This window comes from Balaenoptera physalus (assembly GCF_965194825.1).
Source record: "Balaenoptera physalus genome assembly, chromosome: 18".
In the NCBI taxonomy this organism is placed as follows: Eukaryota; Metazoa; Chordata; class Mammalia; order Artiodactyla; family Balaenopteridae; genus Balaenoptera; species Balaenoptera physalus.
In genome coordinates this window covers 21075952-21102767 of record NC_138899.1, presented here as the reverse complement: position 1 = coordinate 21102767, position 26816 = coordinate 21075952, and the positions used below count along the sequence as shown (strand labels likewise).

General features: G+C 38.1%; 1 protein-coding gene across 5 annotated transcripts; it reads left to right on the top strand.

Moving 5' to 3' along the window:
* The first annotated feature begins 1690 nt into the window (after positions 1–1690).
* SLITRK5 (SLIT and NTRK like family member 5) lies at positions 1691–19901 on the top strand. Of its 5 annotated transcripts, none has more exons than XM_082434617.1 (2): positions 1691–2395; positions 5702–19901. In XM_082434617.1, exons 1-2 carry the CDS (start codon positions 2329–2331, stop codon positions 8605–8607), a joined length of 2973 nt encoding a protein of 990 aa, XP_082290743.1. In that variant the 5' UTR covers positions 1691–2328; the 3' UTR covers positions 8608–19901. The 5 variants fall into 5 exon arrangements, with proteins under 5 accessions (XP_082290743.1, XP_082290739.1, XP_082290741.1 ...); XM_082434613.1 differs by lacking the exon at positions 1691–2395 and adding an exon at positions 2420–2582; XM_082434615.1 differs by lacking the exon at positions 1691–2395 and adding an exon at positions 2952–3099.
* The last annotated feature ends 6915 nt before the right edge of the window (positions 19902–26816 follow it).

Below are 26816 nucleotides of genomic sequence, written 5' to 3'. Positions count from 1 at the left end.
ATATTTTTAGTGTCGGTGTTTCTAACAAAATTATTACCTATGTTAATTGCAAACATGTTTAGTGCTTCTTAGTTCAACAAAATGTATTTTAATTAGGACAATAAAGTAAAAATAAGACAAAAACAAAAATTAAACTAAAATTTGTTATTAAATCCAATTGTGAAGATTTAGAAAGTAATAGAAGAATGAACTAAAATAACTATGTTTCAGTTATTTTGAGTAGTCCAATAATTAGATAAGCTATTTTATACCCTTTGAGAACTTCTACAGAGGTTATCAACATTGAAAAAAATGTGTCTGTGATAGAACTGAACACTTATATTCCAAAAGTTTCTAACTGTAATTAATATGTAATTTGAAAATTATGACACTTTAAATCTTTCATTTTGAAAATATAAGAGCATTTATTAAAAAATAAATGTTCTAAAATGTTAGAAGATAATGACTAAATAAAAAATACAGCAACAAGCCTTTTTTGGGTGAAGTTTAAGTTACCTGTTTATATAATGTACCTGTAGCAAGTGGCTATCATTCCTAGGCCAAATGTTTCTAAATTTAACAGGAAGTTCTATTATAATATTTTCTTTTTAATTATATGATATTACCGATTGCTTTTCTTCCTCACTTACACTTACCCCAAATTTAAGCAAAATAAACAGAATTGTTTCCAAGCCAAGTATGAATGGCCTTACTAAAAAAAATATTTGCAGAATAGAGTCAGGAGAAATTTCAAGAAATGTTGCAAAACCTCAGGAGACTGCAAAATTCACCACCTCTAGAAAACTCTTTCTAACTCAACATAGATGTGGGAAGATATGTTAGTGGCTATATGTATATACATATATATCAGAATTTATATTAATTTTGTATTTAATCACGATATTATAACCACAATGTTACCCCAAATATTACCAAGAAAGACACAATATCAATTATGTTTAAGACGACTCCAAAAGATACTATATAATTAATTCCAAAATTAAACGGATAAAATACATTTAAGTGGTAAAACCACCCAGTTATCAAAGGAACAGGCACATGTGCACTCAGCCTGCACTGGGCCACTTATAACAATCAACTTTTTTTCTATTCCTGGGATGGACTGCAGCTGAAATATTACAAACACTGGAAATAATGCCTTACGAATGTAAAGACCCTTTTTGGGGGGAGGGAGGTGTCTGGTTTCATGGAAAGAGCCAGGAATACTTACTGTAGAGATGACGCTAGTAGAGTTTAGCAGGTGACTCTTCAAGAAACTTGCTTTCTACCGTTACTGCATTTATTTAGGGATTTCCAGCTTTCTAGTACACACCAAATACGTTCACAATCTCTCTGAAAGTCGTTCATATTCCCTTGTATAGCCCAAACATACTTATAAAACGTAATTCTTAAGAAAAAAAAAAAAAGCGCCCTTGTTTGCAGCTAGGATGAACCACTCCCTCTTCCAGGGTCCTTTACAGTAAGTACAAGAGACAGCAGCACGGGCTGTGTTAGTCTAAATGGGAGGTGGAAGGCAGACGATCAGCCCAGGGCTGGAATCATCTGTCCCTGACCACCAACAAGCCTGACACTGTCGGGGTTATTTCCACCCTTCCCTTTTTCAATCCGAGGATTGCACAGTCCCACTCTAGAGTTACGCACATGGTCCAAGAGTCCTCTGTCTCCCACGAATGTGACATCCAAGGTGGGGGGCGCTCCGGTTGCGCCGCCGGGGCCCAGGGACGCCTTCGCTCTCGGCTGCCATCTATCGGCCACGGAGCGCCCGCTTCGCCCCGGGCCCATCATGTCTGCTGCAGCTTGGCTCGCACCGGTGGCGCGACAATAAACAAGTGCACTGCATGGGGCCCTGCGCCCGCGCCGGAGCAGATGTCTCAGAGACCCCTGCACTGCTTACCGCGTAGCCACCTCCTCACCGCCGGGGAGGGAAGACGCGACTTTCTCTGAGTTGTTTTGAGCCGCCGGGCTGCCGGGACACGCCACAGGCTTAGAACAACGCCGTTCCTGCCCCCCACCTCCCCGCGGACCCCCAAGGATGTCGGTGATAGAGAATCCCAAATAATGACGCTCGTGCGCCGCATCAAGAGAAGAAATAGAGGAAAAGCCCCTGCAAACACCGGGAGCGATGGAACAGCCAAGAGGATGCGGGAGCCTTACATGTACTAATTAGGGGCCGCGGCGGCGGGCTTGGCAAGGGGACGGCGGCGGCGGGATCCCAGTGCGGTGGTCTCCGCTGCGCGGGTGGGGGGGTGCGGAGGACGGCGCAGGAGCCGCAGCCGCCGTGGGAGCAGCCGAGGGGCCGGTGCCACCTTCGCTCGCCCCCTCACTACCATGTACAGTGTGCGCTGCAAGAAGAAGGCGGGCGATGTATGCACACCCCTGCGTCCCGCTCCCTCTGGCTCGTCCGCGGGCGTGCGCCACTGACCAGGGGGGAATGTGGTGAAGACGGCGAGGAGAGCCGAGGGGGGAGGGGAGGGCCGGCCCGCGCGAACCCAGGCCGGAGGGTGCGAGGAGCCGGAGGCGGCTGGAGGGGGTGGCGGCTGCCGCTGGCCTGGAGAAAGTTGGCCCCTATACAGATGGCAACTGTAAGTACCCGCCTGGGGGGTGCGGCGAAGGATGCCGGGGACCCCGCGATCGCGCGGCGGCGCGGCTGGGAGCGAGTGAGCATGAGTGTGAGCGGGTGCGAGCGCTCGGCGAGGCTGACCGTCACGTTGGCTGGGCCGGCGGGCAGCCTGCTCCGCGTCCCCCTCCTCGGGCTCCACGCCTCCTCCCCCTCCAACAGCTCCTTCCCCGCCCCGCCCGGCTCCAGCTCCCGGCCCCTAATGCGAGGCGCCTCGACCGCCGGTCCTCCGCCGCCCCCTCCCCCTCCCTTCCCGACTCGCCGCTCGCGATCGCCCCCCTCTCCCCCGCTCCCACCCCGCTGCCGGCTCCGACTACCACGGAGAGCGCGGGGAAGAGCGGTTGGGGAGCCCCGGAACCCGCGGTCGCCACCACGGCGGCGGCCCGGGGGTGGCGGCGTCCGTGCGCCTCTTTTCGCCAGCCGCTCGGATCGCAGCGCTCGCCCTCCCTCGGCTTCCGAACCCCGGTGCACACCCCAAAGAGGTATTTTTTTGTAAGGGTGGCTATGATGAGTGGGCCTGGGAGATGTGAGACGGGGTAAGTCGGCCGTTTACTTTGCAAAAGAGGCTCCAGTGTGTGTGTCTGTGTGTGTGGCGGCCGGGTGGCTTTCCTTCCCTCCCCGCCCTCCCCCGCCCCTTTCCCTTCCTCCGCGTCGGGGCGGGATGGGGGAGGGGGAGCCTCGCGTCCTGGAACTCCGGGCGCTTCTGCCTGGGCCGCTGTGGGAGCAGCTGTGCCCGGAACCGCGGTTCCGGCCTGGGTGCTGGGCTTCAGCCCGCCCGGCCCCACGTTGCTTAATGCAGGGATGTTCAGGGCGACGATCCAGGGTTTAAATTCTTTGGGGGAAAACAAATACAGTTACCCCGCCCCCGCCCTCCATTAAAAAAAAAAAAAATCTGAGAATCTGAGAATGTGCAGCGTACCCGCGAATTTACATCGGAGGTGCGTTTCCCAGTCAGAATGTCAGCCTTCCCCGGCTCATTCAACTTTATGTTTTCCAATTTTGGGGCTCCTTTGATGGCAAGGAGGAGGGGAAAGGGAGTGGGGTGAGAGGAAGCTCCTCGACCCCGGCTATCCAGAACTGAATTAAAGTTGTAAACGCTCGAGTTAAATATTGCCTGGACACATTTTGCGATGGGCTGTCAGAGGGGAGGCAGGTGAATGGGGGCGGGGAAGCACCGGGAGGGAGGGGGAGGGGACCCAACCCCAGTTGAATGGATGTGCAGATTTGATCCAGCGGAGAATGGAAATTTCAAGGTAAACGTTTTGCTTTCGTAGAGGGTGTTTTTGCCGCTTTTAAGCCGGGAGGTGTTTGTCGTTGGCGTTGGGAGGTCGGGGATACTTGCGACGTTTGTACACTGTGGGTTCCCATTCGTCTCGACACGTCTGGGTGGCCACACGTGAATGATTCGCAGGCACACTTGCACACGTGCGTGCGAATGCAGGGGCTGTTAATAACGCGGGCTGGATTCGGCTCGGGGATGAAGATCGAGGTCTCCAGGCTTGAACCCGTGACTCAGAAACGTCTGGGCTTTAGTGTGAGGTTGCGATTCGACATCAGACTTCGGTGGTGGTGAGGCAGAGGCAAGGCTGACCAGAGAAAAGGCATTGGTTCCCCGAGCCCAGCATTTCTACCAAATATTCCTACCCCCCTTCCCCCAACCAACGCAACACGCACTCACACACACTCACACACTCGCTCCATTTATGTCCTTTCCTTTATGAGTGCTGCTGTCGACTCGAAGTAGGAAGTCGAAGGAAGCCTTTAAGGGGACAAAAAGAAAGCCAGAACGAAAAGGGAGAGGGGCTCAGACTGATTCCTTGGGGAGATGAAATTCGGATATTAAAGCACTGGCTTGTGTCACTTGCTTTTCTCCCTCCCTTACACCCTGCTATTTTGCCTCTTAATCAGCCCAAGTGCCCTTTTTCCGGGGGGAAAAAAAGAGGGGGGGGGGTAGGGGGAGTAAAGCATTGACAATTAAATGTAATAAGCAACTCCAAACATAGGGATGCTGGCGAGGTGGTAGTTCACTCCAAATCTTGCAAATTCAGTAGGGTTAGTTTTGCATACCGTGGCAAACAGACGCGGAGCGCGAGGTTACAGAGGCTTTGGCGCTGGTCCTTGGTTTACTTTTAGCTGGTTCCGGGTAAGCAGTAGGAACGTCCTAAACTCCAGGTATTGAGAGGTGTTCCGGGATCGCGGATGCCTTCGCAGAGTTCTTTGTAATCCGTCGTGCAGAACTATTTCAGTGGCTTAAAGATGCGGTTTAGTAGCGTCGCTGACATGATCAATGAGGAGAAGTGGACGCAGGGCGCTCTCAGGGAAGAGAGCTGCTAAGTGGCACCGTGCATGCAATTAGGACGCTGATGTGCTTAATAGCGGGATAGTGAAGTCCACCATCAAAGCGAACGCGCTCTCCTTTTTCTCCATACTCAAAGCTCCTGAAGAAAATAGGTGATTTAAGAGCTTCTTCTGGGTCCTTTTGATGCATAATCTTGCATCCTTTTTGCCTCTGGAAAGTATTCTTTAGGTTCCCACTCTGGCGTTTCCAGCGATGGTTTTAAAATAGCTCAAGTATTGTGGCTCCTGGCTTTTCTGTGAAAATGGGAGACCTTCACTGTGAACTGTTACCTGAAGAGGTTCTGAAGGAAAGACAGAGGGACTGGGTATAGGTGAGGTAGGGAACCTTGTAAAATGGTGCTTCCTTTCTCTTCAATTAGAACCATGAAACTGAACTGACAGCCATTTTATGTATATTTATGGATTGGTTTTGAAAGGGGGGGGGGGGAGCCGGGAAGAATACTAAAATGGGACTCTGTCTAACCTGCCCTTATCTTGTAAAGAGCAGCATGTTCCTATTGTCATTAGGAAATGACATCAACCTTTAAATCAAAATGAATGTCAGATTTTAATAAAGTCTGGAGAATTTCGAGGTACCACGGATGGTGGAGGTGGGGGAGAGGTTCATTCGTATCCCCTCCTTCGGGATTTCAGAGAAGTAGTATTAGGAAAGAGAGAGCCTTTCTGATTGATCCCTTAAATTTTTGTCATATTCTGTTGTTTCCTTTTTTTCTCTCTCCCTTGCAGGAGATAAAATGCACACTTGCTGCCCCCCAGTAACTTTGGAACAGGACCTTCACAGAAAAATGCAGAGCTGGATGCTGCAGACTCTAGCTTTTGCTCTAACATCTCTCGTCCTTTCGTGTGCAGAAACCATCGATTATTATGGGGAAATCTGTGACAATGCCTGTCCTTGTGAGGAAAAGGACGGCATTTTAACTGTGAGCTGTGAAAACCGGGGAATCATCAGCCTCTCTGAAATTAGCCCTCCTCGTTTCCCAATCTACCACCTCTTGTTGTCTGGAAACCTTTTGAACCGTCTCTATCCCAATGAGTTTGTCAATTACACTGGGGCTTCAATTTTGCATCTGGGTAGCAATGTTATCCAGGATATTGAGACTGGGGCTTTCCACGGGCTGCGGGGTTTAAGGAGATTGCATCTGAACAATAATAAACTGGAACTTCTGCGTGATGATACCTTCCTTGGCTTGGAGAGCCTGGAGTACCTACAGGTCGATTACAATTACATCAGTGTCATTGAACCCAATGCTTTTGGGAAACTGCATTTGTTGCAGGTGCTTATCCTCAATGACAATCTCTTGTCCAGTTTACCCAACAACCTTTTCCGTTTTGTGCCCTTAACGCACTTGGACCTGCGGGGGAACCGGCTGAAACTTCTGCCCTATGTGGGGTTGTTGCAGCATATGGATAAAGTTGTGGAGTTACAGCTGGAGGAAAACCCCTGGAATTGCTCCTGTGAGTTGATCTCTCTGAAGGATTGGTTAGACAGTATCTCCTACTCGGCCCTGGTGGGGGATGTGGTTTGTGAGACCCCCTTCCGCTTACACGGCCGGGACTTGGATGAGGTGTCGAAGCAGGAACTTTGCCCAAGGAAACTTATTTCAGACTATGAGATGAGGCCGCAGTCGCCTTTGAGCACCACGGGGTATTTACATACCACCCCGGCATCGGTGAATTCCGTGGCCACTTCTTCCTCTGCTGTTTACAAACCCCCCTTGAAGCCCCCCAAGGGGACTCGCCAACCCAACAAGCCCAGGGTGCGCCCCACCTCTCGGCAGCCCTCCAAGGACCTGGGCTATGGCAACTATGGCCCCAGCATTGCCTACCAGACCAAATCTCCGGTGCCTTTGGAGTGTCCCACCGCGTGCACTTGCAACCTGCAAATCTCCGATCTGGGCCTCAACGTTAACTGCCAGGAGCGCAAGATCGAGAGCATCGCGGAGCTGCAGCCCAAGCCCTACAACCCCAAGAAAATGTATCTGACGGAGAACTACATCGCCCTGGTGCGCAGGAGCGACTTCCTGGAGGCCACCGGGCTGGACCTTCTGCATCTGGGCAACAACCGCATCTCCATGATCCAGGACCGCGCCTTTGGGGATCTCACCAACCTGAGGCGCCTCTACCTAAATGGCAACAGGATTGAGAGGCTGAGCCCGGAGTTGTTCTATGGCCTGCAGAGCCTGCAGTATCTCTTCCTCCAGTACAATCTCATACGCGAGATTCAGTCTGGGACCTTCGATCCGGTCCCCAACCTCCAGCTGCTATTCCTGAATAACAACCTCCTGCAGACCATGCCCTCAGGCGTCTTCTCAGGCCTGACCCTCCTCAGGCTGAACCTGAGGAGTAACCACTTCACCTCCTTGCCGGTGAGTGGAGTTCTGGACCAGCTGAAGTCGCTCATCCAAATCGACCTGCACGACAACCCTTGGGATTGTACCTGCGACGTGGTGGGCATGAAACTGTGGGTCGAGCAGCTCAAAGTGGGCGTCTTGGTGGACGAGGTCATCTGCAAGGCGCCCAAGAAGTTCGCTGAGATGGATATGCGCTTCATTAAGTCGGAGCTGCTGTGCCCAGACTACTCGGACGTGGAGGTTTCCACGCCCACGCCCTCCTCCATCCAGGTGCCCGCGAGGCCCAGCGCGGTGACCCCCGCCGTGCGGTTGAACAGCACCGGGGCCCCCGCGGGCTTGGGCGCGGGCGGAGGCGCGTCGTCGGTGCCCTTGTCCGTGTTAATCCTGAGCCTGCTGCTGGTCTTCATCATGTCGGTCTTCGTGGCCGCCGGGCTCTTCGTGCTAGTCATGAAGCGCAGGAAGAAGAAGCAGAGCGACCACACCAGCACCAACAATTCCGACGTGAGCTCCTTCAACATGCAGTACAGCGTGTACGGCGGCGGCGGCGGCGGTGGCGGTGGCGGCGGCGCTGGAGGCCACCCGCACGCGCACGTGCACCACCGCGGGCCGGCGCTGCCCAAGGTGAAGACGCCCGCGGGCCACGTGTACGAGTACATCCCCCATCCGCTGGGCCACATGTGCAAAAACCCCATCTACCGCTCCCGAGAGGGCAACTCCGTGGAGGATTACAAAGACCTGCACGAGCTCAAGGTCACCTATAGCAGCAACCACCACCTGCAGCCGCCGCCGCCGCCGCCGCCGCCGCAGCAGCAGCAGCAGCAGCAACAGCCCCCGCCGCAGCTGCAGCTGCAGCCGGGGGAGGAGGAGAGGCGGGAAAGCCACCACTTGCGGAGCCCCGCCTACAGCGTCAGCACCATCGAGCCCCGGGAGGACCTACTGTCGCCGGTGCAGGACGCCGACCGCTTTTACAGGGGCATTTTAGAACCAGACAAACACTGCTCCACCGCCCCCGCCGGCAGTAGCCTCCCGGAATATCCCAAATTCCCGTGCAGCCCCGCTGCTTACACTTTCTCCCCCAATTATGACCTGAGACGCCCCCATCAGTATTTGCACCCGGGGGCAGGGGACAGCAGGCTGCGGGAACCGGTGCTCTACAGCCCCCCCAGTGCTGTCTTTGTAGAACCCAACAGGAACGAATATCTGGAGTTAAAAGCAAAACTAAACGTTGAGCCGGACTACCTCGAAGTGCTGGAAAAACAGACCACATTTAGCCAGTTCTAAAGGCAAAGAAACTCCCTTGGAGCTTTTGCGTTTAAAACCGACGAGCAAGCAGACACACACCGCGAACACATTTGATTAATTGTGTTGTTTCAACGTTTAGGGTGAAGTGCCTTGGCACGAGATTGTCAGCTTCGGCGGAAGATACTGAAAGGGTGTGCCATTTCCTTTTCATATTACACGCGGGGAAACATTTGTGTAAGCTGGGCACATCACTTTCCCTTCTTGCGTGTGGAGGAGACGAAGAGTAGGGCTTTACTGAGGGCAGTTTGCTTCGCGAGTGACTTGTTAAAGTAAAGGTCTCTAAGTTTTGTAGTGGTTGGAAGTGTTAAGAATGGTGGGAGATGGCAGCGCATAGATTCTATTCTTCCTCTTTTGCTCCCTTCTCCCTCCCCTTCTCCCCCTTTGAGCCATGGGTGGGTCTAAATGGCTTTTGTGGAGAGATTAGCACACCCCAACTTTAATAGAAGGTTTGTTCTCTCTCTCTCTCTCTTTCTCTGTCTCCCGCCCACCCCCCGCCCCCTTTCTGCTTCCTCTCTTTCTCTGCCTCCCTGCCTTCTTCCTCCTCTCTCATTCCTTTCCTTTCTTTTTAAAGGATGTGTTTGTATGCATTCTGGACATTTGAATTAAAAGAACAAAAGTATTGTGATCTTGAAAAGATCACCATAGATGTGGACAAATCATTAAAATTACAGAGCTATATGATCCATAATTGATTAGTCAAAATAACTTATTGATGAAATATACAAATATTTTATTGTAGCACCTATTTTTATATGCACATTTAGCATTTCTCTTTCCTTCACTATTTAGCCTATGATTTTCACAGAGGTGTCACACCGTATCAGGAGCTGCATTTCCAAAACTGAAGTGATATCAGGAAGGCATTTTAAATCATTAAAATATGGAGAACTCAATGGCAGAATCTTAAAAGTCAATGCAACCCACCCAATTGGATCTGTAATTTAAAAAACAAAAACAAACAAAAAAAACCACATTGTATCCCAATGTATAAAAGAAAAAAACTTAGGGCAATTAATTGGGCCATTCCAGTGAGAATCATGTGCAAGTTTCTGGTTTTGTTAGAGGAGATTGAAAAGTATTTTTATTAGTCAACCAAAATGATGTATTGATCTGACTACTATTGTAGCCAATTTTTGATTGTTTAACCAAACCCAGTTGCATTTGTACAGATCCACGTGTACTGGCACCTCAGAAGACCAAATGATGGACTGTACAAATCTCTATACGTCTTTATCCCTCTGGGCAGCAAGCAATGATGATAACCACGAACAGGATGTCTGTAAGATGGGGCTACTGTTGTTACAGTCTCATGTATCCCAGCACATGTAATTTTTTAAATAGTTTCTGAATAAACACTTGATAACTATGTCACATATGAGGAACTGAAGTAATGATTACTTAAGGTGCAAAAGAAACAGCTACGTGTGATTGACTGAATTGCCATTATGAATAATTTAAGACAGAGTAGCTAACTTCTATTCCTAAAAGAAAAAAAATGTTCCCCGAATTATCAAATATATATAATTACACCTTTGTTGGTTCAGGGAAATATGTTTATCTAAATGTATCATTTAATGTGTTTATTAATGAAATTTCAACTGTATACTTCTTTTCCTTACTGAAGTATTCATCTAACATGTGGAGCATGGTAAGTAATGTATTGCATATTGATTACATATTTTGTCATGCCAGTATTATTTATTCGGTCTACAATTTTTCATAGTTTAACTTGTGTAAAACTACCTTCAACAATTATGATGGGTACTTTATCTCAAGTTGATCTATATCCTAAATGTTCAAAATGTTTGGTGAGTATAAGCTGTTCATCTCTGAGTAAGGTTGGCCAGTGAATTAGATAATATTTATGGGTAGGAAACTTTTGAATTAATCGAAACTTAAAGAGCCATGTGCTTTATTGCTGTTGGTGGATCTCCCCATAATCTCACCTGGAACGTGTACAACATCAAGGGCTGTTCATGAACTTTATGCTTAAGGAATATTTTCCGTGGCATTCTGCCACAAAGAGGCAGCATTCACCCATGAGTAAATTGACAGTAACTACTTGAATTCAGATTGAACAGGTGGTAACATTTTCCCTAAGGAGTTAAAAAATAATTAGTAACGCTACATTGGCCAAGTGAAGTAAACTATCCCCATTCTGTGTAACATTTTCCCTTGCAAATTTTTTTTTCAAAGGGGAAAGGAATAAACTTAATGCCGTGATATTATCATAAAAAAATGTATCTCCTGCTCTCCATCTACCTCCTCCATATTAGATCCAGCATTGTAAGATAAACATAAATACTAGCATTTGACATCACAACTGGGGTTGTTGTTAATTTTTTCTTCACAGTGGGAGTTATTTTTCTTTAAAAAATGTCAAAATCTCCTCCACAATATTATTATATGTAGATATGGCAGTGTTGTATGATTTATAAAATATTAATACAAAGTGGAATCCTCCATGTAACTAAGTTTTTAGTTCTTAATTGATGCATTAAAAGTAAGAGGTAAGAATTACATGAAGTCAAAAATGTAGTTCTGGACAATATAAGTAGCTTCCAGAAAAAGTTTGTTGATGTATTTTTCAAAGATTTACAAAATAATATTGTTATTTTCAAACCAGCACTATTTCACATAATCTTGTTACATATACACTCACTGTAGGTGGTTCATTTCTACCTCTACTCTTCGTAAGGTATCCAGTATTTTTTTAGTCTCAAAAAATAACAATTATATGATTTATGGAAAGAAGTTACTTCTAATTTTTAAATTATACTCTTCCCATCTGTATTAAGAGGATAAAAGTAAACTTATCCTTGCCCTAATAAAGTTGAAACATTTTTAACATGTAGAATCATGAAACTGTATAGAAAAATGAATTATTTTTCTCCTTATACATGGTTTCCTGCCAATACATTAGCATATACAACAGAACATAATTTGTGTGGTTTTGAATATTTGAATTTTGGTTTTTCAGGTATACTGAGTAAATAATTAAATTGGGTATATCAGTGGTATATGACTGGATTAAGGAACCCTGCAAATTCTCTCCATAGAATTTTGGAGAACAACAATATGTAATGTTTCAGGCATCAATTAAAATTTGGATGCAAACTAAGCTTACTCTTTGTTCTTGTTCTATCTGATATGTTGCATAATCTCATACAAATATATCTCCAGGTAGAGATTACAAAATTTTATTTTTATCTATATATATGATTATAGTGTAAATATTTAGTTATCTCAGAGAAAGTAAATATATTCCATGTAAATGTAGATAACTTGTATGCTGATATTCAAAATAATTTACAGCTAAACTAATGATTGGAGTTATGAATTAACCAATTTTAGCATTAATATCACACTCAGAACACATCTTTTGTTTAGGCAACATTATCACCCCTACTTATGTGAAGTGGAAATTTTTGGTAAATGTCCTGGGTATCCAACTCTGTCCCTTACCACTGTTCCCTCAACCTCAATAGGAAAATCAAACTAATGTGTAATGAAAAAGCCACACAAAATGTGGAAAAGTTTAGAACTTAAGAACTTAATCTAAGTTACTAGTTTCTTGCCCTATATCATTAATTCTATTCTTGTTACTAAGTTAGCAAATTATTCAAATTAAATATGTATACTTTTCTCTCCTTACTCTTATTTCCTGACTCTCTTCTTATTTTCCTTACATCTCACCCTTCCCTCCCTCCTTCTCTCTTCTTATCTTTTCTCTTCTTTATTTTTCAGTAGGCCAAGGGAAAGAGTGAGAATAGTTCAGTCATTGTTTGAAATGCCAAAAACTGGCTACTTCATTTCAAGAGCTCAATAGGTCGTTCCCAAAGTCACACAACTCCAAATTAATGAAAATAAAGCAGACCACAAACATGCTTCCAATTCATTTCGAAATATGCTTTTGTTGCACTTTCAGATGGCCCCAAATTAAGATATTTGCAAAGGTGGCAAAATATTTCCTTTTAACTCATTTTAAGAACAAATTTTACACTGAGAAAGAAGAACTGAAAACAACAAAAGAACCAATTTAAACTCTGGAAGGCAGGAGCATTTAATGAATTGTTTTTCAAAGGAAATAAAATATGAAACTGATAATTAAACTATTAAATTAACTATTTAGTTTATGCATAATGTTCCTCATACCCATTGAAGTGCTCTACAGTTTTGCAAATACAAATATATGACAATAAAATTAAAGTAGTTGGACGGACATTAGTCATGTGCCTAAAAATAATTATCTAAGATCTAAATCCTAAGAAACTTATATATCAATTAATATTGCATTTGACAACTGTGCATTTTATCATTAATTTGATTTTAATTCAATTTAATGCCTATCTATAATTATCCATATATATTTCCATTGGTAATATATGTAGCATATATATGGCATACAAAAATATATTATTAAAGCATTGCATACCCAATTTTCATTTCAATTTTTTAATTATTTCAAATTATACTTTTGTGTTCTGCTCTTTCGGCATGTTAGACTGGGGGGAAAGAAAAGAATCTGATGCAGTATAATCTTTGAGTCTGACAATAATATACTCTTTTCTTCCTCTATTTATGGCAGATCATTTGGCTTACAAGACACAGGTCAAACATTTCTCATGGTAGTTGTGCCAGTATTATAAAATGAATAGCTTTTATACTCATTTTTTAAAAGAACAACATTTAACCTTAAGTTTGAGTGATTTAGATTATTTCTTATAAAAAGAACTTTTGAAGATCAAAACATAAATATTTCATAGAGAACTGATGAAATGCAAATTCGAAATAATTTGACTTTCTCACTTTCTATTTACTGTCAAAAAATATAATGATATATGGCATAATGCTAAGTATGTCAGATACATTTTTATTAGATATTAAGAAAGTCATTTATAGAAGAAAAGTAATATTCATAGAGATATGTTGAGTGGACGTCTTCCAATGAGTTTTTTTTAATTAGGTACTTAGTGAACATGAAGGAATATTGTATATTTCTACTATAAAATAAACAGGTTCATGCTTCAAAATTACATGTGTTTCTAAAAGTGGAAAATATGAAACAATGATTTTAAGGGTGAATTTTTTTTAAGTTAAGATATGCAGAAATAGAATTGTGGCTTTTTCAAATTGAAGGCTCATCAGCATCTTGGTCGACTTTCAGCAAACTTATTTGAAGATCATTACATTTTAAGACATATTTCCAATGTATCAAAATGTAAACTCAATTCAAATTTGTGATACTCCAGTACTGAATCATATATATGCTAGTAGCAAATTTTGGTTACTTTTTAGTGTTCTGGAATATACATATTTTAGAGTTTCTTACAAATTGATTTCTACCACCAGTAATAATTTCTAGTGTTTCCAGCTAACACATTTTTTAAGAATCTTATTGTATAGTTCATTAAAAATACAACTTAATATTGAGTATTGAAACTAAAATAACTATATTTTCAATTTGTAATTGAATACATGTCTATTTAAATAAAACCTGAAGGGTGGCAGTGACCCATGTTAATTGATTAGTAAAGTTCTTTGTCAGATACTGCTATAGAGACCTTACCAGCGTGTTTTATCCAAGAGAGATTCATCAGGCTCTTGTAGACTAAAATTTTAAATAGTCAGTGTAAATATTGATATGTGAAAAGGAATACCTGACTAATAAATATATTTACTTGTAATGGTATATCTATATAAATTATCCATATAAAATCATGCTTTTTAACATTACAATATAGTATTTTTGCTCTATTTAAGTCCAAAGTCAAAAAGAGTATTTCACGTCTGAAAATCCTAATAATGGGAAAGTTATAGCTATCAAATTTATCTAAATCCTGAGTTTTAATATTGACTGTAAATCTCCACTCCCAAGTGTTGGGTTGGCCAAAAATTTAGTTCGGGTTTTTCCATAACATCTTAACGGAAAAACCTGAACGAACTTTTTGGTCAACCCAATGTAAAGTTCATAGTGAATGTTTTTCTTTATATTACTGAACTCTGCCCTCGCTAAAGTCGCCTGAAGATATACAAATACACGTAATATTTTTCCTTTATGTTTTTCTTTTTGATTGACATTTAGGTAGCAAATATTAAAATATACAGTTATGAACTAGCAGTTGTTAAAATATGAATTAAATTTGGTCTCCCACAAACAGTATCCCTCAATTTTATAATTATCTCCAAATTTTTTAAGCTAGTGAATAGTGTATTTACATAAGTGGTTCCAAATGTGAACATTCAGATCCAGAAATTACTCATATTACTCAGAGAATATTTAAAATCATTCACCATACTGCCATTTAAACTCATTCAATCAGAACAACGATGTTTTGCTACCCAGTTACGATTAAAAAGCCCCAAGTCTTAGATGAAAATTAAGTATTTCATTAGAAATTTTAACAGGAAAAAAATGTAAGTGATAAATATTAAGTATTTGGATTCTAAATGTAAAATATCTTCTCCAAAGCTAACAAAGTTGTATATATAGAAAAAATCATTACATTGGGTGTTTGTGTAAAATTATACATTTTATAAAACTGCTTGTTTCATATGGCTTGCAAAATCTTTTTACTTTCAACAATGAACTCTGTCTTCATTTAAGAAAGTTTATCTGATTGAGGATTTCTTTTTTCTTGCATAGGATGTCATCTTATTGTCTTATTATGGCTTTGGCCTACACCTTCATTTAAAAGCTCTGTGCCCATTTTTAAACGTATTGAAAATGGTCTCTATTATTATGTTTAATTCTTGCAACCCAAATCATTTCCTCCTTCCCCCCAAAAAATTGAAAAGAAGTTGGTATATTTCTCCCATTTGCTAACTTAACATGAATTTTGAAGTCAAATTAAAGATTATCCCAAATCATTCCAAATATAGCAATCCAAGTGCTGTGTAAGCACGACAATGTGAGTGTGAGGATGTGGATATTAAACTGTCACTATGGACTTGTCACTCACTAATAATCATCCTGAATACACAGCAGCTAAATATAAAGGTGAAAACATCTTTGAATGTTAACATACTTAAATTACACACTTTGATTAACTGGGTAGCGCATATAGTTTACAAAATGCCACTATTGTGTGCTTATAAACACTAAAGCAATACTCACCAAGTGGTGGCCCACAGGCAAAAGCCTGGAAAATCTGTTTCACTTGATCAGAACAATTTTATTTCCACTTAAAATAAATAAATTTGAATTTGAATGCCTTTAGGCTAGATAAGTACCCTCCATATTACTTTAACCTAGCACCTTCATATAATTTCATATTATCTGCTGGACCACGAGAAAATTTGAACTTTCAACCATGTTTAAATAAAATTTTTTCCTCCAATATTAAAATGTATGTATCACAATCATGAATTCTCAGCCATTGTTCTCTAGGAGCTCAGAGTTATTAATTCTTTGTATATAACATATGAAGTAGCAGATTCTATGTAGGTTTATATTATAAAGAAATCAAGATTAAATAAAGGAAAAATAAGAACGAATAACTTTACAACCAGAAGGAACTGTTTTACTATATGTGAATGCTCTATTAAAAATGTAAATGTAAGTGTTAAAGATTTACAGTGACTTGGAGTCTCCAAGAGCTACTTTTGTAAACTGTCCTGACCCTCACAGGCCCCTGGACGTTCTAAGGGGAGCAGCAATAGTAACTAAAAAGTATGTTCTTACAGAGGGGATATTATAATTGCAGTTCACAACAAAAGCTTTTCCCCAAATTTCTAACTGCTCATGTACTTGAAAACACTGCAAAAGGTCAATTCAATAAAAATATGTCAACATCAAATATTATGAGAATCACTTCCAGGATGGAAAATAAAACTTAGAAAATCTGATCCAATAGATTTAGGACCAAAAAAAAAAAAATTGTAAACGGGAAGACAGAATCGCCAAGGCTATTTTTCAGTATGTTAGAACAAAATAATGAGTAGAGGAAAGATATTTTTGGTATTTCTGACTGTGCTAGTGATAAGTTGTTTGTAAATTGGTGTATATCTACAGGAAGTAAGAGCAAATGTGATGAGATTCCCAAACTCTCCAAATCTGTTTGTTTTCTTTGAAGATTTATGTTCATTTTTTGAGACTAAACTCTGACATATTTTGTAAAGAAATTTTCGATTTCTTCTCTAAATTATTTTTCTAACAAAATGTGAACTAGCTTTGCTATACAAATATACTGTCAGTTGGATTTTTATTTTTACTCTTGATTTGGTTTATCAATCATGTAATCTTAACGTTTTCCTTCACTGAAAGCTAATTAGCTGTGCCTGAAATAACAAAATAATAGTTGCATATTATTTGCTGTTGTTTTATACCAAATGGTAGCCACTGGTAACAAGGCAGAAGATGATTCTAAAATTCCAAATTATGTTCTTTTTCCCATTGCAGATGGTGTATCCCTTGGCAACTTTCTTTGTGTCTCTGCCTATTTTCGATTTGTAAAAATTAATACAATGCACTTGGTTTATGAAGAACTCAAAAAATTTAGATCTCCATTTTCTCTGCTGGGTGTATGTAAACTGTGGTCCTTTCTATATTTAACAACGTGTAATTAATTATCATTGTTGTTTATACTATATACCTATGAAAGTTATGATCATATCTTTCAGATGAAAACTTTTTTTCTCTCTTTATATATATGTATGTGTATATATTAGTTTGAAATGTATTTTTCAGTTTCTCCATTAAGTTTCTTTGTTTACAAAATTGCATAGTCACTTGTAGCTACTTTACAGTAAATTTAAAAGTACATCTTCTTTGAAAAGGAAAGAACTTAGTGTAGTCTTATTGACTTTATTACATATTCTTACTCTTTGAAATAATTGAACTTTCAGTATATTTCAAAAATATATGATCAGTATTTATTTCTCAAAAAATTGAATGCTGTTTCTAAATTGCAACTTTATTATATTTGCTTATTTTATGTGCATTTAACACATTTTGAAATTATGTGTGAGATAATTTCCATTATTTTGGTTTTAATTCAAACATTCTTGGGCATACTTATTTTTTATTAGATAAGATTCCATAATATCATACAATGATGTATCAATAATCTGTACCATATATAATATTTAAGGCTCCTTCACTTATTTTTTTGCAGAGTTAACTGCAAAAGGTAGAATAAATATGTGATATATCATTCATCATTTTAATATTCTAAATTTAGCAACTGCTCTCCTACATAACGATTAATAGTATAGATAGTACTGATTTCTTTTTTCTGCTCTGGTATAAATTTAGTTGTTAATCCAATAATGAAATAACTTCCATTCTCAATATTTTCAAATATCATTACAATTGGTAGTTACTAGTTTCAGTGACAATCTGAGTTCCTCCTCAGATGCTTAAAGGAATCTTAATAGATTGGTATAAACAGAGAGCTCTAATGGTTAGAATTAAAATGGTAGCAATGACAAATCAACAATAAACATAATAATAAATCATTACCTTCTCTATAAAGAAGAGAACAGAAACTCAAGTACATTAAAATAATGTCCTGAAAGATATTGGAAGTGTGGCAAGCTGACACTCATACCTAATAAAAAGATCTTACTAATATCATCTTGCAGTATTTATATTGTTCTATATAAATATTATGTTTCTATTCAGTGCAACAGAGAATTTATTAATCCAGAATTAATCCATTATTTTTCTCTCTAACTTGCCAAAATTCATCTAAATAAAGGTAGAGTAGGAAAAAGAGATATTTGAGATAATGGCTATATCTATCGCCAGATCATAGAATGATACCTTGCAATTACTAGGCACTCCCCAAATGAACTAACAGATACATATTTATAGATGTATACAGACTAAGGTGAATTCGTGAATACTATAAAGATCCTAAGCTGTCTATCACAACACCATTTACCTTGGCATAAACTTCAAGGATGGCTAAAGTATCAATTAGGATATTAGGTGACTGTTTAGTACCTTGGCATGCAAATTTATATTAGGGAACCACTGGGGATGCTACTAGTGAATTTTAAATATATTTATAATAAACACTCCACTTTTAGTCCACTTTTCTAAAAAATGTTCAGATAGTTAAAGAAAAATGGAAATGAGACTTGAGCACTAAGACATAAAACTTATCCCAATTTTGAATTTTAATTATTAGTTTTGTTTTGCTGGTATAACTGGCTAACTTTTTAAAATAATTACGGAAAGTAAGGATTGCTGTTCTGTCTTACATTACTGTTCAGAGTCTGCCTTATTCGAGATACTGGTGAAATTTTCAGGCATTTCACAGATATGCTCCTGGTGTTTTAGCCTGGTGAGGTGTTTATCTATTTAGAAAGCTTTTCTGAGCACTATGTGCTTTCCTCTGGGTGTGAGAAAATCAGTTTATCCTTTTAATGAGAATGTTACCTCCAGGGAAAAAGTAATCCAGAAGGAATAATACATTCCTCAGGGCAGCTTCTTACATAGGGACACGCTTTTCTCTAGGGCTCACTGCATGTATATTTCAGTGGGAGAATTTTAATATTTTAAAATTCATTGCATTTAGTCATAAGGCACCGTGACTATAGGATACAGTATTTTTTTGAATATATATTGACATATTTTTCTAAGCTTTTTTATACATCAATTATAATTTAGGAAATGTTATATATTCTTAAAAATTTACCTGTCTTCATATTTGAAATACAATAAAATAGATTATTATTAATATGTACTTTACATATTTTGTTAAACTTAGAGACAGAGAACAAGAGGCTTAAATGAAATGGCTTTAGAATTGCACTTATGGACCCCAAACAGCACAATTTTAGAAGTCTTTAAGCTGTTTCGATACCAAAATATAAACTCTTTCTCTCCGAACAAACTTACCTCATTTTAACCTTGAACATTTGGATGATGAAGTATTTACTTCTTGCGGTCACTTAGAATATTTTGGAGAGTTCATGAGTTGAGAATGTGAAGCTGTTTGACTTCATAGCCATGTGTTTTAATTCTTCATCATCATATGTAACATTCATATATTTCAAAATTCCCTTCAGTCACTACTTTTGCCCATTAAAGAATATTGGAATACAACTACATAACTTTATGGATTTTAAATACTTAGCTATTTTTTCTTTTACAAACACTTATAATTTTCTTCCCAAATTAAGAACCAATTAGATATTAAATATATAATATTAAAACATTAAGATATGTTAATATTGTGCTTTTGTTTGTAAAAGACTCACTCTCATAGCCAACAACTAAAGTAAATAAATATTTGATTCATAAGATATAGCAACTATCAAAATATTTCAATGGAAATCTGATGGTAAATAAGAAAAATGCACTTCATTTTAAGAATACTAGCCTAATGTGGAATAATGAGGAATAACACTCAAAAAAGCACCTTTTTAAAATATCTAACATAAGATGAAAGTTAGATTTTTTGGGGGGGAAAGATCTTTTCCTCCTGCTATTTTCTCTTATTTCTTACTACCAAATCAGTTTCCTGTTATTAATATTCATTAACAATTGTTTAATTTGAACTGCTATTTATGATTTAAAGATGAAATCACTATTTGTTACTTAAAATAAAAATAATTGGTTGACTTATTCATAAATAAATTTGATGTGGCTATTTATTTGTGCATTCAAATAACGTTTAAACTAGACTAAGATCAGTTGTTTTTAGAATGAATTTCATTAAAACCTATTATACATCTTGGATATTAAAGCCATTTTATCATATGCTAGAACATATTAAATACTTTTAAAGAGAAAAAAAATGAATGGATATTCAATAATTTGAATCTCTTTTTAAACACTTGAACTGTGATTCTATGGACATTACTGAGATACAGATTTCTGTTTACCTATCGAATGTGGGTATTCATATGCATGACATAAATACTCTCTTAATAGTCTGAATTACATTTTTGTTTGTTGAACTGGAAAAAAAATGACATAACATCTAGACAACTAAGTAAGAAAATTTAAGGTCTTCATATTGATAAAATATATCATAATATATCATATATTATGCACATTTTGTAAATAACTTGAAAAGATACAATCATATGTACTGGCAGAAATTAAATACCTGTATTAAACACTGTAGATATTTTATTCAAATTTTATAAGGTTAAATTTCTATTTGCAAATATTTTTAAAATAAAATTACATTAAAAGTTAGTGTATTAAATGTGGTATGAATAATACTAAAAGCAACATTACTTACAATGCCAGAGAATGAAGATAAACATTGTTTAATTATTCAAAAATAGTTGGAAAAAAAATGTTTATGTGGGAAATTAGGCAAATAACCGAAGTCTGATCTCCAGGTATTTTGCATGGTGATTCAATTAGTAGTATGTATTTTCACATACTTTTTGTATTCATTTATTTTAATTAATTCCAATGTCTGACATACATGCTAAAGATAACCCCTTTAAAAATGTTATTTCAAAATCGCAAAAAAAAGATATTAAACAATTATTTATGCATACTCTGCATGACAGCTATGACAAGCCTATAAATATCACAATGGGAGGAGCAATGTTTGATTTAATTTTGCTCCCAACTTATTTTACTTACTACTCATAAAGATTCCTTTCTATTTGAAAATTATTATGTGAAACAGGAAATTTCTCATGCAGTTGGAACGGGGGCTACAATGAAACAAAAGAAAATAAGAAAGTCATTACGATAAAATGAATAAAATATTTAGAAAATGAACCTTAAATTAGTTTTTAAAAGTTCTGAATTTAGTATCTATCAGGTAGTAAATAAATGCATACATAAATATGATAATCACGTAAGAATTTTGGATAAATAATTTTAAACTAACTCTTAATCCCACTACATCATAATCTGTTGTAACATTGTTATTAGATTCATATTCAAAATATTAGAGATATTGGATTGCATTCTATTTAATGTGTTTTTCTTCAAATGAATCACGTTGCTGTAGCTGCTGCTATGTTTTCCGCTTAGAATCAATTCTGTAATTGAAATCCTATGTAGGTGTATCATCTGGAACTCTTGTTGCACTGGATCTATGGGTGCTATGAAGAAAGTCTCCATAAAATAAATAAAGGTCGTTTCTTATACCAAATACTTATTCAGTCATGAACTCTAAATATATCTATATTCTTATAATTGGGTAGCACCATTGTTTTAGCACTGGAATGGCACTATGTATTAACTAAAATTTGGGGGTTGGGGTCTCATGTTTTCCTCTTTAATTTTTTAATTTCCCAATGGATATAGAAACTTGCTGCAAAAGTTCCTATATAATGAATTATTCACATGAACCAGATTCGTGTTTTTACATCATTATTAGACTACATTTCATGGTATGTTATTATGGTTTATATTGTTTAAATTGAATGTGATTCATGGATCTTTAAAATATTTATCCCTGTGTCACAATTACCCTATTTCTTTCATACACGGTATATAAAATAATATTTTTTGCCTGATAATTTTTTGTAATGCAATGAGCCAGCTAGAGTTGTTAACTATATCAGAGTGCAAGGATATGGCATCTGTCCATATAGGGAAATCAAAGGTATTTTAAAGTGATTATTGATCTTTTTACATGTTGACAATATTCAATTCAGTGAAATGCCATATCCTTGATTATTTTTTCACAGTTGATTTATCAATATATTACTTTGAGTTTTGAAAATTTTTTATTGTTCTAGTTGTTCATAACTTTAGGAATTCACTCAGTCTGCTTGGACTTAACCTGGGAAAACTGTGAAGTAGATAAATTATACCTCCCTTTCAGACTTGTTCTCTGTTTTTGGCTTTCCTTTTAACCTGCAGTTCACCAAAAAGTTACAGTCATGTCGCTTCCAATCTATTCTTTCTAAAGTGTTAGTTTTGTTCACGGCTTTGTGCTTCATGAGAGCGATATGATGAAGGTACCTTAAAATCAGGATTTCAAGGCTATTAAACATACCTCTACCTACAGAACCCCAAGTTCTGTGACAACAGTGATAGTAGGAGATGTGGGACAGGAAACTAAGCTCAGCACCAAAGATAGAAACTATGCAGATTAGCTCACTCATCTTATGGGGGCCAAGCCTGCCAATCACGCAGAAAATGTAGCCGCCTCAGAACAACTAAACTGCCCTTTTGTGGTTTATATTTTCCATATTGGGTTAAAAAAAAAAAAAAAAACCCAGAAAAGAAATCCAGTGTGTGTTACAGATGCGACTTAATCAAAAAAAGATATTTTAATCGTCACATCTAACTATTTCTAACTATTACATGTCAATGCCTTTTAAGAAAACTTTGTTTTAAACTGCATTTGCCACAGTTTTCATAAGGGATATAAATGGAAAAGATGGAGTGCATTTACAACAGTTATTAGTTTTTCCATAGATGCAACTAAATTTATTCTGATGTTAGTCTACAGTTTTAAAAATGGTCAAAGAAGATATACATAGTTTTTTTTGCATTATCTGTCTGATACAGCAATTATGTATATTTACTTAATAAATTACAAACGGGTGAAATTATGGTTTGGTACTATACTACTGAGTTATAATTTATTTACTACTACAATGAGATCTTTTATTTCTACCTCCACAAATAATGCAATTTCATGAATAAGTAATTCTTTCCTTTAAAACTTTCATTTTAATTCTAATTTAAATAGCTTCTTAAATAAAAACATAACTCTTCAATAGTAATATGATTCTGTAATTTGAAATTTCCTGAATAAAACAGAAAGATATTGTGCTTACCCTTTTTAAGTGTAATCTAGACTACAAAAATGTTTTTAGTCTTACAATTGGAATTGTTAAAAAGAAAACTCAAACTCAGGGCATTAAATATCTTTCATATAAGGTAATCTAACAAGTATGATAAAATAATTAAGTACTCATATTTTCAGTATTTCAAGATCATTAGCATCTTTAACTTAAGCAATTTTAAACTGTTGTCATAAACTTACCTTTTGTGTCTGCAAACATAGGAGAACTGAAGAAGCAAATGATGTTTTCTTTTAGCATGTTATGATATGCGTGTACATGTTTGTGTTATGCGAGTTTTACAGGAGGGGTTGCTTGTTTCATTAGTTTTTGTTTCTTTTTTTACATTTTGCAAGCCATCATGAATATTTTTATTATAAGCTTCACACACAAGAGCCTGCTGAAGATTTGAAGGAAGGGGCAGCACAATCTTCACAATCCTTGTGTCCCATCACTCACCAGCAGAAAATGATGCCAAGAAGACCTGTGGCCTATACTCTCCATTGGTCATAGTCTCAAGACAGGGTGGGGCTTACTAATGTGCAGTGGCTGCACCTTGTTAACTGCATACGTGTTTGTTATCTGATTACAGGAATGGTAAACAGGATGTTAGCAATAGACACTCATCTTCAAATTTCACTGTCAAACATATCAATATTTCAAAAGATAGCTTTGATCCAGGAAAATGTTAATAAGATTTTGAATGAGTAAATGTAGCCAATGCACATCTGGCTTAAAACAGAAATTTTTTTTAATCTTTCCATTTTTATCCTTTTTACAAAAAGTATAAAACTGGTTGCACGTAACTGAGATGAAACAAAAGAGCAAAGCCATGTGAAATGTTGACCTCTTACTGTGAATGTCTCCCTTTTCTGTTTGTTTTGCCTTGTTTCTTATAATATATACTTAGTGTGTCACAGCAGGATTATTTTTGACAATTTTTGGAATAGTTATTTATTTGCATACTTCTCATTTTCTCTGCTACCTACCTAAAAAATGTTTGAATTATTGAAGTATCAAAATATTCCTTATTATACTGAATTCCAGATCATTTGTTTTACTTTATACCAATTATATTATTGTGGATAATGATTGTCTACAAAATATAGCTCTTTTTTTTTCCTGTTTTGCATTCCAGTGCCCTACTTGCTATGTACTATTTTAGTTTTCCTTTTCCTTGATATTTTGCTTAATGTAGAGTTCATTTTTATCACAAGATTTACGTGACATTCTGAAAGTCCTTGGTAAGTTAAAAAATGGAAAAGTCATTTTTTGGAACCACGAATTTGTTTTAAAAAATTATACTCTCTTATTTGTGTGTGTGTGTGTGTGTGTGTGTGAAAAACTAAATCTTGAAAATTGAGGAAGTTTATTCTTCATTTAATTTTGTTGCTTTGAGTACCCTTGATGCCTGAAAAAAATACTTAGGAAAATAATATAAAAGATATCATGTACAAGTGAAAGCTGCAATATATATTATGCAAGAATAATATATATTGTGTGTGTTTTGCTTGGGTCCTTTTCTGTTATTTTATTCCCCTAACCTCCTAAATTTTGTTAAGTCTGAATTACAAGTGGCTATCCATTTGGATAAGTGATTTTTAAAACTATACTGAACTGTGGACCACTTAAGATTCTACACCTGGACAATTTCAATAACCTGAGTCACTCAAAGATCTTACTTTGGAATAGCCACCTAAGACGAGGCATCAGTGTTCAGTGTTTCTTGCCCCAAGCATTTTCCCTGCTGCTGCGTTTGAAATCTCCTCCCCTCACTCTCCATTCTCAAGAACGCTGTCTAGGATTCTTCTCTCACCTCTTACACAATCACAGATTACCTGGGCTGCTGCAAGGTGGAGCCACTGGTGGTAAAGTGGAGTTAGAAAAACAGGAGAGTAAAGAGAAAGAGCTGGAGAAGGGAGCTCCTTCCGTCACTGTTTTCAGCAGCCCCAGAACAGTTCATGCCAGGAACTTCCCAGTGCCCGCTGCATTTCTCCACTCACACTTCCCAGAAAGTGCCCTGAGTGTGAGTGCAAACCTTTGCACCTATTTCTGTGATGATATTTCTTTGATATTTCCTTCTGACATGTAGATGGTTTTCCTTTGTCTGTCTGTTTTTTTGTTTGTTTGTAGCCCATGCATTAGGAACATGGTTTGTATGTGTGAGTGTGTGTGTTTTGTTTGTTTTCACTACTTCCCGTCTATGTACAAAAAGAGACTGGCAGGTGAAGAAGAAAAGGTAACTATTTAACCCTACCTCTGTTTTCTTAACACTACCAACAGTAGATAGATAGCTAGGCAGATAGGCAGAGAAACAGATAAATGGACCATGCATTTGTTTTGGGTAGGGGAGACACTGTGTGCTTGTTGCTCTATTCTATTATTTGATGGATTAGGGAGGAAAGAAATCCTGATTAGAAGTAAGGAGTTGTGGCAGGGGGAAGCATTAGTAAAAAGAAAAAATTGGGGTGAATATTAGTTGGCCTAAGATGTGTTGTCTTCAGGCACCTCATTTTATTCTCTGCTACCTGGAGCTGCTGGTCTAACCCTAGTCCCTGAGCTGAGCAGCGATCTCCAGGACTTTCATCTCCTTTCCTCAGTGGCATTCAGTCTTACCTACCTTGAATTCCTTCTACAGGCCTTGAAAGGCATAATAACTTTCTTAGAATTGGTAAAGACCCCTGTGCCTTTACATTTGGAGAAGGCAGAGGTTAATAATCTGTCATTTGATTGGAAATATGTGCCTGGTAACTTAGATCTTTGAATTATTTTTAATATTGTCACATATGGTTCTCTGTAATATCTACACAGGGTAATAAATACTTAAGGGGCATTATTGATTAGATCATTTTGTTGACAATTATAAAAGTATGTTTTTATTGTTTGATTTATATCAGAAAAAATCAAAAAGGGACTATGGATGATAATGTTTTAAAATAACCCATTTGTAAATTCATTTTTGTGTATTTCTTAACCAAGTCACAAGTGTTTATTTAATCCAAATTTATTTGTTAGTGACAGAAATGTATATGTGCATGTAGAATTAAAATTGATAATACTTTTCATTTGAAATGCTGAGGTTTTGGAAAAAAATCATTGGTGACCCAGTAAAGTAAGTGATATATCTAAGAATGTACATCCTTGAAGATACTCTGTCATTGTAAAAGGGCATGGCCACAGCATTTTATGCAGTTATATGTAGATTCCAATAGAGCGATTTGGACACTTGCAATAGGTATCTTTATTTTTTTTAAAGCACACTATGAACAACTTGTGTGAATTTTTTTTTCTGTTCAGACTAATACATTTAAATCTAAAGAATACTATGTCTCTGAGAATGGCTTTTTAAAATATTGATTTCATTTTTAAATGAAGGCTAGATTATTAAGCATTCATTACAACAAGCCTCTACCTCATCAGTTCTTAAGAAACCGCAGTGGCCTTGGACAGTTCTAGTTAGG

Bases quoted from the DNA above. Each gene is read 5' to 3' on its own strand.
- SLITRK5 (XM_082434617.1), top strand. From the start codon at position 2,329: ATGTACAGTGTGCGCTGCAAGAAGAAGGCGGGCGATGTATGCACACCC. The intron at 2,396-5,701 runs GCTCGTCCGCGG...TCTCCCTTGCAG, and splicing joins CCTGCGTCCCGCTCCCTCTG to GAGATAAAATGCACACTTGC.